General features: G+C 34.4%; 1 protein-coding gene across 1 annotated transcript in view; it reads left to right on the top strand.

The window, feature by feature from the left end:
- The window catches only part of SCOT (Succinyl-CoA:3-ketoacid CoA transferase), a 180886-nt gene that overhangs the window by 57121 nt on the left and 111172 nt on the right, over window positions 1-12593 (top strand). Inside the window, exons 7-8 of the mRNA XM_090379500.1 lie at window positions 4685-4745; window positions 5225-5332. Coding sequence (XP_090235626.1) covers window positions 4685-4745; window positions 5225-5332 — 169 coding nt within the window. The remainder of the gene's footprint in view (window positions 1-4684; window positions 4746-5224; window positions 5333-12593) is intronic.

Here is a 12593-nt window from a genome sequence, read left to right as displayed (position 1 = left end):
GCTAAGGGTTTGCTTACTTTCTTTGCCGCCTCCTTTAATATAACTTGATAGATCCCATCCACCCCAGGTGCCTTTTTTTATGTTTAACTTCGACAATTTCTCCTCCACTTTGCTCTGTTATTATAAAATCACTTAGCTCCCTGTTTGTTTGATAAACCTCCGGCACTCCCCTCATTTAATAACTCCTCATGTGTGAATGTAGATGCAAAATACTCATTCAATTTATCAGCTACCTGAGCATGATCATCAATAGCCAACCCATCTATGTTAAGTGGTCCAATCTGATTCATTCCTTTCCTTCTAGAGTTTATATAAGTAAAGAACTCTTTGCTGGTTATTTTTTTGCATCCTTTGCCAAAGATTTTTCGTAATTTGCCTTTGCCTGCCTAACCTCCTTTGTGACCTGATTACAGACTAGCTTATATCTGCCAAAAGCCTCTGTGTTGCCTGATAATTTATATGCATCCCATGCAATTTTCTTCTCTGCCTCAAGCTGCATTAATTCATCTGATATCCGTTTAGGCCTAAACCTTGAACAGTATTTCTTTGTTGGTATGAAAAGCCTAATAGCCTCCAAGAGTAAGTCCCTGAAAGCTTTAGAATTCACCATTGGTAACATCATCATTTGATCCCAGTCTATAGAATTTAAAAACTGTCTTAGACCTCTGTAGTCACCTTTACGAAAACAAAAACCCTTCCCTTTCCCCTTGATCATAGTTACATCTTTAAGTAAATTTCACATCAGTACACTGTGATCACTGCCACCTAGTGGTTCCTTTATCTGCAGATTATTAACACATGAAGAATCACTGCTGATAAATCAGGTCAAGAGTATTACTCCCTCTGGTTGCCTCTCAAATATGTTGCTGTAGAAAACAGTCATCCAGTAAATCCACAAAAGTCTTCTAGTGTGCGAGTGACCACTCCACAAGTTCCAGTCAACATCTGGAAAGTAAAAATCCCCCATTATAATATATTCTGGTTTAATTGCAGAATTGCTCATTATACTCATCACATTCATTAGGAACGGCCTCCGTAGCTGAGTGGTCAGGAGCGGGAGTGCAGTAGCGCACGCTCTCCGAGTAGACCGGGGTTCAAGCCCCTGACTGCTGAATATGGTCGATCTGCCAACCCGCACTGGACCAGCGTGGCAGATTATGGTCCACTTCCCTCAGCATGAATTGTTGAGGAGGCTTCCATCCTGCAGTGGGTTGATAATGGCTGCACTTTACTTTAGCCGACCGGGCTAGCTGGGTGGGTAAAGTGCCTGCCTGGCAACCCAAAGGTCGCGGGTTCGAATCCTGCCTCGGGCTTGGATCAGTGTACTGCAAAAACCTTGGGAGGTGCATTATGGCTACAGAAGCCAATGCGCCAACAACTACCAAAAAAAAAAAAAAAAAACTCATCACATTCATTAGGCCTATAACACACACCTACTCGCATTTTTCCTTTCCCAGTGCATATGTCACACCACACTGACTCAGAATTGCCTTGTCGTTAATGTAAATTGGATGCACTTCCTTAGAATTTGTGTTTCTTAACTAACAGCATAATCCCTCCTCCCTTCCTGTCCTGTCTATCCTTTCTGTACACATTGTACTCTCCAAATTCCAATTCTGCACTGCTTATATCTTTGTGGAGCCACGTCTTTGATATCCCAACAATATCCACTTTTGATGTCTTGACAAGCACCCAAATTCATCAAATTTATTTACTATACTCCTAGCATTGGTGTACATGCAAATATACGTAAACCTATTTTTACTCTTATTTACCCTAACACAACCCATGTATTTACTTCTTCCATGATGACTCCCCCTTGAAATTCCCAGTACCTTGCTTTTCAGGCTGCTGCTCATTCCATTAGAAGCAGTGCAAGAATCACCTTCACTTCTGCCTGTGACTGCCGTTACTCTGTTAGTCTGTGAATCTCCCAAAGCTAGCAGTTTTCCGACCCACCTAACACTGCCTTAATAGCATCAGTAAATATTCTTGCCCTCTTTCTATTTAAGTGTATCCTATCCCTGTAGAAACAATCTCTCATGTTAATAAGCACAGACCACACTGAGAAAAATTTTACCCCATGAACCTTGCACAATCTCTACAGGGCCGAATTGATTGACAAGGTTGTCATCATAAAATCCCTCCTATCATGTCTGGTCAGAATTGCAGACACTTTCAAATTTACTCCTAACTCGTAACTTTTTTTCAACATTAACCTGTACTTGTTAAGTAAGTCCTCAGATTTTCTACTCTTAATGTCATTGTGCCAATGTGTACAACAATATCACTCTTTGTGCCTTTAAAAGATGATATCTGCTCTACGCCATCAACTTTTGCTCCTAGCAGACACCCTGGTCACATTCCACCTATCTTTTTTGCACAGTATATTTCCCATCTCCCTGACAATAGTCACCGACAGTAACTGGCTCCTGTGGGACCAGCTCATTCTGCCTTGAAGGTTTCCGCTGTGTTGCCTTATGATCATGTGCAAGCTCTGGCATTGATGTGGGCAGCTGAAAGCTTGATGGGTCCCCAAATTTAAGTCCTTCGAGGGGATCTACCCCGTTCTTCAAGTTTCCATAAAGGCCCATAACAATTCTGAGTTGGTGCCTAACTTCTTCACACTGCTTACCTCAAGCACACATACTCTATTTCCCCGTACAGTTTCTTATTATACTCATCAGAGTCATTAGGCCTATAGCACACTCCTACTCTCAATTTTGATCTCCCAATGCTTATGTCACATCAAACTGACTCGACACTGCACTGTCCAGCAATGTCGACTGGCTTCACTTCCTTGGATTTTATGTATTTCTTAACTAATAGCATAACCCCTCCTCCCTTCCTATCCTTGGCACCATCGTGTCCCGTCCCAGAAAGGTCTGCAAACATTTCACAAGTTGTACATTTCTTTAGGCTGTGATGCATTGGAGAATTGCCCCCTTCGGTTCTCTCCTGAGCCACAGCACTCCCCTGCTTTGTGAATGTTGCTTTGCTGCTCTAGTCTGGGGCATGATTTCTGTTTAAATATGATTTAATTAATTAACATTGAAAATTAATAAGGTTAATAAATTTATTTGATTAATTTACTATACTATATTTGACTATACAATATTAATACTAAGCTAATGCAGTAATATGTATTCCACTATATAGTTTTACATTATACCTTAGCTATCATATTCAAGATATATGTTATCAAGTTACACCTTACTGTAACAATCACAATTCTAAATTAGTTATATCCTTAATTAAATACAAAAGATATATGCCCAAAAAGTGATTAAAACCTTCAAAATACTTTTTTATTACAATTAAAACCGTACTATTCTTCTATGCTATGATATTCCAGCCAAAACACTAATACGATAGTGGTAAGAGTAGTGAGTTGTAACAAAGTCACTAGCTAAATTTAAAAAAATACACTAATGAACACTACTAAACCTGTTTAATCTATTTGTAAAACACAAATTAATATGTTAACTAATCAAAAAATACAAGAGTTATATGCCCAAAAGGTGATTAAAACCATTCAAAAGACTTATTTATTATAATTTAAACCTTACTATTCTTCTGAGCTACTGGTTATGCTACAATATTCCCGCCAAAAACACTGCTATGGTAGTGGTAGGAGTAGCGAGTTATAACTTACAAAATCACTAGCTGAATTTAAAAAATAAGCTAACGAAAGCCACTAAGCCTATTTAATCTATTTGTTAAACACAAATTAATACACTAACTAATCAAAAATACAATAAATATCAATTGTCAGTGTGAAAAGATTTGGAATTAATTGTTTCCAAGGTATAGTGCAGTAATTTTCTTCACTGTCATGGTCTGAAAAATGTTTAATAAAGCTGCTTCCTGGGTTTGCTTGTTCAGTGCTGTAATATGCTTACATTTTATAAACATTCATGTGCCCTATACAATTCTCTGAACTTCATAGCAGTGTCTTTGCCCGATCCTGACATTTTAATGATTTTGATGTTGCCAAAATCATTAAAGTTGCCCAATTCACAACCACTGAATTGGTAATGGCACAAGATGGATCATTCACATATGTTTTATGAACAGTCTTGTGAGAAAATCATGTGGTGAAATGAAGCAAGTACTCTATTAACTACTAGATAATACTGAAACATAGATTTACATAGATACAATTACAAAGAGTTAGTAGTTGATTCCAGAAATTCACTTATCTACTAAACCCACATAAACAATGTTTATGGGTGAGACTGGTTCTAAAGCTGTTTTTTTTTTTTTTTTTTTTTTTTTTTTAACATTGTGCTGTATGCCTCATTGATTCTGGATTTAGAGATTCACTTAAACCTTTGTGAAGAATGATGGTGTAAGCTGAAATTCCATTTTTTATGTGTTGGTTCAATTCAACTACTGTGCACATACATGCAATTTGTCTTGTTACCAAGTAGCATTATGCTGTTAAAGAAATCATCATGATGCAAATGTTCAGATTCTAGGGAAACAGATTCATCTCTTATCTTGGGTTAGTTTTTGATACATATAAGTGTAATATAAATGTAAATAGTGTTTCAATTTTAATCTATACCAAGACAATTTAAGTACATGCAACCATTCTGTATTCTTATAATTTAATTTTGTTTCATAAGATACTTTTATTTTTTATTCATGTCCTCTATTTTCTTGGGCTTTTTTGTTTTAGGCATACAGCAGCTAATTTCAATCCTCCAATGAGCAAGGCAGCAAAGATCACAATTGCTGAGGTATTATTAGTTGATATGAGTCTTTTAATGTTTTATAAAAAGTGAATATAATTGTTTTCTTTATAACTCATGAGTGTAATATTAAGTTTCAGGTAGACTGTTCATATTAAATATATATATATATATATATATATTTTTTTTTTTATTTGTATTGTTTTTGGTTTTTTTGTAAGTTTATTCTGTTTTTTTTTTTTTTTTTTCCTGCTTTTAAAATATCTCATGTACTTTAACCAGCAAATGTTTCTTATTGATGATATGTTACTTTATTTGAAAGTGAAGGGGACAAGTATTTCATTCCATCATATCATATTATTTTATTCCATTCCATTTTTAATGTAATTGATCTCATCTGACAACAGCCCTTGTTTGGCTTTGAAATTATTGGTAGTCTTTATTTTTCCAACCATTTCTTTAATTTTATTTATTGTTTTTTCACAGGTCAAATATTGAGAATTTTATTTTATCCAAAAATAATGTAGGTAGAAGAGATTGTAGAAATTGGAGAAATACCTTCAGAACATGTCCATGTTCCAAACATTTATGTTCAGAGGATAATCTTAGGCAAAAATTATGAGAAAAGAATTGAGGTATGTTTGTACTAAAGATATTATGAGTAAAGTTTAAAAAAAAAAAAACTGTAAGCATTACATATATAACTTATAAATTTTGATCAATAGTAGCTGAGTAATCAGGAAACTTTTGTTTGCTGATTTCATCCCCAGTAATTTTAGCTAATCATTAAAATTTTTCAAATTATGTACATAACGTGATTGTATTTTTTTTTTTTTTTTTTTTTCAACTTTAGTAAACTGCAGGTACCTCAGAACTTAACTTTGTATCTTATAGTATATAATAGAGCTATGATGCTCAATATGTTCTATGTTGATATCAATATTTGTAGAAAAATAATAGAAAAATTAACCTCAACATGATAAAGTAGAACATTTCCATATGATACTCCAGAAATTAAAACTAAAGATTAATACAAAATGATTACAGTAAAAAGTCAATTAAAAACAATTAAAAATGTATTAAAAATTCAAAAAAAAATTAAAAATTAATTAAACTTCTTAAATTAATTTTTAATTGTTTTTTTTAAATTATTTTCAATTGATTTTTTACTGTAATCATTTTGCGTTAATCTTTTATTCGTTTTAATTTCTGGAGAGTATCATGTGGAAGTATTCTACTTATCATATTGAGGTAAATTTCTCGTACTGTTCTACCAATATTAACTTTATATCATATCTATTCAGTTATACCTGGAACATTCAATTCTCTCTACGGTAATGATCCCTCTTTATGAATTTGGGATATATTTGCACTTCTCCAGTCCATAGGGACTTCCCCTGAATCCAAGGATGCTCCCATAACTATGGCTTATGGCTAATGGTTTTGCTTACCTCCTTTGCTGCCTCTTTTAATATACAGTGGAATCTCATTTATACAAAATTAGACTGGGGTTTGAGCCCATGACCACCAAATACGGAGGATGCGGAAAGGTCAGGGAATGACCACCGCATATCCCCGGACCAATATGGCCTTAGTTGCTAATGCTCCTAAAAACCAAATAACAAACAAACTCGTTTATACAAAGTTCAAGGGACCTAAATTTGCACATTTTGTAATAACGAGGTTTATAGTAACGAGGTCCCCCAAAGTGTCAAAATTTTACTTTTTTTTTTTTTTGGTACATACTGTATATCTAAGAATAATAAAATAAAATAATAAAAATTAAATAAAAACAAAAGCCTTACTAACAATACAATACTAGGAATAACATATTTTTTAAATATTTTTTATTTTATTTGTAAGATAAACTAAAAGAAAAGCAATATTAACAGAAATTAAAGTATTGTACAATATATATTTTGATATATACAATATTTTAGTATCACAGTAAAAAGAATTACAATCTTAATATAAAAGGAGACATACAAACCATTAACTTTTTAATAAATTAATCCAATTTAAAAAAAGAATCCAATGTTGTTTGCACAGTTTTTGTCCTATATGCATTTTTAACTATAGCACAGACATTATGAAATGCAATAGTTGTTTATTTATCAACGTTACTGCAGACCAACGCATTCTCTATTATGTTCAATGCATTTTGGGCATCTTTTTTAAATGGCAGTGTGTGTGCACTTCTTCACTTTTGCTGTTGCTGGTAACAAAAACATCATTTTGTTTGGTACCCAGCAGCTCTTCTGGTGTTGGCGTTGCAGTGGTAGCAACTTCATCATCCACCTTCACAGAGTCTTCAAATTTGCCAACAAAATCCATATGCTCATTCAAATTCCACCTTTCCTCACTGTTGCTATCACATTCGTCTGCTGGACCATGTAGTAGTAGTAGTAGTGGCATATGATGCAAGAAAGCAAGTGTATGAGCTTATGCAGCATCAGCCAAAAAAAAAAAAAAATCACACCATTCCTTCCAAATGCCTGTCCAGTTCCTCCTTAAATTTATTCAACCTATCAACTTCCACAACGACAGATGGAAGTTTGTTCCAGCAATTAACCACCCGCTGGATAAAGACAAATTTCCGCACATCTATTCTACATCTGTCCTTTCTTAATTTAAATTTATGCCCCCTTAGGTTCATAATCTGAACAAGTGGAAGGATCCCATCAGAATTCAGTCCTTGTGCTCAACCCATTCAAGGCATGTTTTTCGATTTTCTCTCCAAAGCCACTCTTTCTGAAGCAGTTGATTATTACACTTGATGTAATACTTTCCCAAGCAATAACAAGATTACGGATAGCATCCAAGACATTCCAATTTGGTTACAAATTGTTCCCTCCTATGTTGTGGATCAAGTACCTTATCAGGAGGGGTCTATATGCTCTCTTGAGGTTATAAATAATGCCTTGATCCAGTGGTTGCATTAAACTGGTATTGGGGAGTAAAAACAACAGCCATATATTTGTCAACTTAAGTGTCTTGGCAGGATGTGCTGTACAATGGTCTAGAATCATCAAAATGTTCCTTTTTTCTGAAGCCAATCTTCTGTCCAATTTTGATGACCAAGGCTGAAAAATTTTGACCGCAAGCCAAGCTATTGGTCTCATAATCACAGGGAAATTGGTTAACTGCTTTAAAACATCTTGGCATGAAAAACTTACCAATCACAAGAGGGTGTAGTTTTGTATTGCCATCTGAATTGCAGCTTAACAGAACAAAGAGTCTTTGTTTACTTAATTTTCCACCATGACAGGACTCTCCTCGAACAGCAAATGTTTTGTTTGCCAGCAGATTATAAATTAAACCTGTCTCATCAAGATTAAAAATATCCTTTGCCTCATATTTTTCAAGGATGGACCATACAGAACACAACCAGTCTGTAGCCTTTTCTTTGTCGACTAATCCAGACTCACCACAAACATTTCGCGAAACCAAATTATTCCTGTCTTTAAATCTTTGGAGCCAGCCATTGCTGCATTTGAAGTCACTAATCTCATGTTGCTGAGCTAGATAATTTGCCTTTTTTGGAAATTCGGACCTGATACAGTATTGGTTAATTAGATGCATGCATTTGTTGGTACCACTCGAAAAATTTTGTTTCAAGCTCCTCTTGTTTTGCACCATGAATTAATTTTTCTGTTTTTCATCGCTGCTCCAGTGTCACACACTTAAAGTCTTTTTCGGTTTTTCAGTATTGTAGATAAAGTATGTAAAGGGATGTTGTATTCCTTTGCAATGACCGTTTTGCTTCTTTCCATCCTATCAGCCTCTTGTATAATTTTTAGTTTAATTTCCAGGCTTAATTCTGTCCCTCTATGTTTTGTCTAACAAGTAATTTCTAACAAATCAGTGCCATCCTTCAGGAAGCAGGGAGCCAGGTGACCGGGCGCAATAATCGGAACGCTCTGCCAAGATTTGTATTAAACATACAAAATGACAATATTTATTTCTCATGGGGTGAAAAAGAACTTTGTAATACATATTAACTGAATTTTGTAATAAACGAATATATTTACATAGAAAAGCCTATCCTTTTGCAGGGGGAATGGTATGTGCTTCATATAAACGAGTACTTTGAATAAACCGAGTTTGTATTAACGAGATTTTACTGTAATTGGATTGATTCCATCTGTCCCTTTTTTAATATCTATCCTCAACAATTTCTCCATTTTTTCTTTCTGTTATTGCAAAGTCATTTAGCTCCTAGTTACAGTTTAACATCATAAAAAACTTTTGGCATCCCTTACCCTAAAGATTTCATGCAAAGTATTTATTCAATTTGTCAGCAGCCTGAGCAGGGGCATCGACAGTTAACCCCCATAACATCAAGTGGTCCAATGTTAAAGTGACCAGATCCTTAGTATTCCACTGTGGGGCATTGGGGAGAAAGAATTTTATAACCTCCTAGAAACAGTACACACACACTTTTTTTAAATTTATTTTTTATTTATAAAAAAATTCACATACAAAATATAAATTAAGTACATATACTTCTTTGAACTAAACTACTTATAAAATATCACACTTCTTAAAAAAAAAAAAAAATATAGCCTATATATATATATATATATATATTTTTTTTTTTTTCCCTCAAAGAAAGGCTGAAATTCAGTACAGTTGGACAGACAACTTGTGTAATCGAGACCCGCTAATATTCGTAAAATCGGACAAATGCTAACTTATCATGATTTTCTCTTGTAGAGAAGCTGTCTTCATTTTGAATTTAAAACAATGTTTTGAATTTAGACCAAATAAAAAAAGGATAATAAATATAATGTATAGGATATTAAAAATTATTAAAATTTTGAAATATTATTTTTTAAGTCAGTAAAGTACCCCTCATGTTATGCTACATGATGAACAGCATGAAGATGGACATGAACTGAGAAAAATAGTTGTTATTAGAAGGGAAAAAAAAAAAACAATTATTAGAGGGGTTGTTTTTTAATTGACTTTCATTTTTGTTTAATGAAAAAGGTTGTTTTTTTTCTGTGAAATAAGACTAATAATAAAAATATACTTTTTTTTAACAGTAAAAACAAGAGAAAGTTAAATAATTAAATATATTTTTCCTTAATAACTTTTACCTTAATTTTTCTTAATAATTCATTATTTTGTAGCATTGCTTTCAGCATTTCTACGGTCAGTTTTTTTTTTTTTTTTTTTGTTGACATCCGCAACTTATTTACTACTGAAAAAACTCTTTCCATTGTACCAGTTTGCAATGCGGGGCAAATGCCCCGCATTGCAAACTGTCCTCATAATCTGCCTTAGCTTGCCTAACCTCCTTTGTTACTTGATTACAAACTAATTTATATCTACCATAGACTTCTGTATCGCCTGACAATTTATAAGTATCCCATGCACTTTTCTTCTCTGCATCTTGTCTCAGTAGTTCATCTGACCTCCATTTATGTCTAAGCCTTGGACAGTATTTCTTCATTGCTATGAAAAGCCTAGTAACTTCTTTGATTACTTCCCTAAATACTTTCCATTTAGAATTTGCTGTTGGTAACAGAATCAGTTGGTCCTATTGCACACAATTTAAAAACTATCTGAGACCCCTCTAGTCACTCTTATGAAAGCAGAAGCCTTTCCCTTTACCCTTGACAGTAGTTGTCTTTAATTAAATTCCACATTAGTACACTGTGATCATTTCCACCTAGTGATCACAGATTATTAATGCTTAATGCATGAAGAATCACTGCTGATAACCAGATCAAGAGTATGTCTTCATCTTGTTACCTCTAAAATTAAAATGCTACTGTAGAAAACTGTGTGTGTGTGTGTGTGTGTGTGTGTGTGTGTGTGTGTGTGTGTGTGTGTGTGTGTGTGTGTGTGTGTGTCAAATCCACAAATTCTAGTCAACATCTGGAAAGTTAAAATCCCCCCATTATCTGGTTTGCTGGCACACTCCATTTTCTTGTATAGCTGTTTATTGTATATACTCATCACAGTCATTAGGCCTATAACACACACTGAATTTTGTTTTTCCAATGCTTATATCACACCAAACTGACTCAACATTACATTCTTCACCCATTTCAATTTGATGCGCACTGCCTTAGATTTAATATTCTTCACTAAGATCATACCCCCCCCCCCCTCTCCTGTCCTGTTTTGCCTTCTTGTATACATTGTACTTCCCATATTCAAATTCAGCATCACTTATGTCTGAGTGACACCACGGCTCTGCTATGCCTACAATGTCTGCATTCAACAACTTATTCAGTATTTTAAATTCATCAAATTTATTTACAGTACTCCTGGCACTGCATGTGTTCTTACTCTTAGTCGCCCTAACACAGCCTGTGTATTCATTTGTTCCATGATGACCCATAGCAGTGCCTGAAATACCTGTCACCTTGCTTTCCAGGCTGTTCACACATTTGTAGTTAACACACTTGAGTTGACTGTGATTCAAGTCCATGGGATCCCTAAATGCAATTTAAAATAATATTCTTTTTAAATAATTAACTAAACTCTTGTGAACTATGTAGTCATATGGAGTTTAAACAGAATGTTATATTTTTTATGTGAAGAAAAATAATAAAAGCAAGTTTAATGCAGTGACAGTTGCACTCCTGGATTTTGTGGCCCTCAAAAATACCTTGGAAGATTTTTTTTTTTTATCTAGGAATATTTTCTGAAAAGTAAATGATAAATACTAATTGACTTATTAAATAGAAAAAATGTCAATGGATAAAATAGTCTGTATTGTTAAAATTATAATTTGAAAAGTTCTGGGAAGGAGGAATAACCTTGGAGGAATAATTATTTCATGTGTACAACTGCAAGTTCCCATGACAGTCTCCACCATGTAGTCCACAAGTTCCCACGAAGGTCCCATGTGGCTTGCAAGTCCCAATGAATATCTCATGTGGTCCAATCCATGTCCAGTGTCCACCTTCCCCCACCAAGATCTCTGTATAGCTACAGCATCAGTAGTTTGCTCATACTGCTGTAAATCATGCTGGAATACTCTTGGGAGATGTAATTATTATCTTCCAAATACATGCACAACATTAGTTAAACTTAGAAGTTGTCTCATGGACTTAATGATGGTATCATCAGCAGAATGCTGTAAACTGTATTGTAATCAGATAGGAATGATATCTCCTATTGATCTGCAGTTGAAATTCCATGTTCTGTCTAACTTATGAATGTACATTCATTGTTATTTATCATTAATTGTTATTAATAAAATTAAATGTAATTTTCTGTAATTCTTACCTAATCAAACAAGTTAGTGCATAGCATTGTGTTAGTTTGTAGTAAATCACCAAAGTAGATGAAATGGCATAATTTTTGTTATATCTCATGTGAATGCCTTCACAACAAGTTGACCTGATATTGCATTACCTCAAATAAGCAACACTTCACCAGTGGAGAAGACTAATAGTGCTTATTCTCAGTGAATACCACCCTGGTATCCACCGAGAATAAGTAATATTCTTGGTGGGTGGGTAAAGCTTTTTGGCCTCTCATTGGTGGGTGGGTACCACTATGGCAACATTGCAGTATTGCCATAGTTTGGTTGGAGCCGCAGTACACAATAAAAAAAAAAAAAGGAAAGTACTCTCTCTCTATACTAAAGTGATCACTGACCATGGGTCTACATGATTGCCTAAAAGATATCTGCCTATTCTTCTCCCACTGCTATAAAGTGGTATTTTCCCTGCTTCCCCTAGTCTTATGTCTGATTTCTAAATGTTGGAAGACATGGCAAAAACAATAATTGACTTATATGGCACAGGAGAAAGCTAAACCCTTTTTTTTTTAACTAAATTTAATTTCTCACAAGATGCTGGTTTATGGTGTCATTGTGATTTAGTACTTTCCTTTAGAAGAAATAGCAATTTTTTATAGGACTCTTCTTTC

The sequence above is a fragment of the Mastigoproctus giganteus genome, chromosome 8 (genome assembly GCF_048544385.1).
Source record: "Mastigoproctus giganteus isolate SK-2022 chromosome 8, ASM4854438v1, whole genome shotgun sequence".
NCBI classification, from domain to species: domain Eukaryota; kingdom Metazoa; phylum Arthropoda; class Arachnida; order Uropygi; family Thelyphonidae; genus Mastigoproctus; species Mastigoproctus giganteus.
The sequence above is the reverse complement of the archived record's forward strand: the minus strand, read 5'-3'. Positions and strand labels throughout refer to the sequence as shown.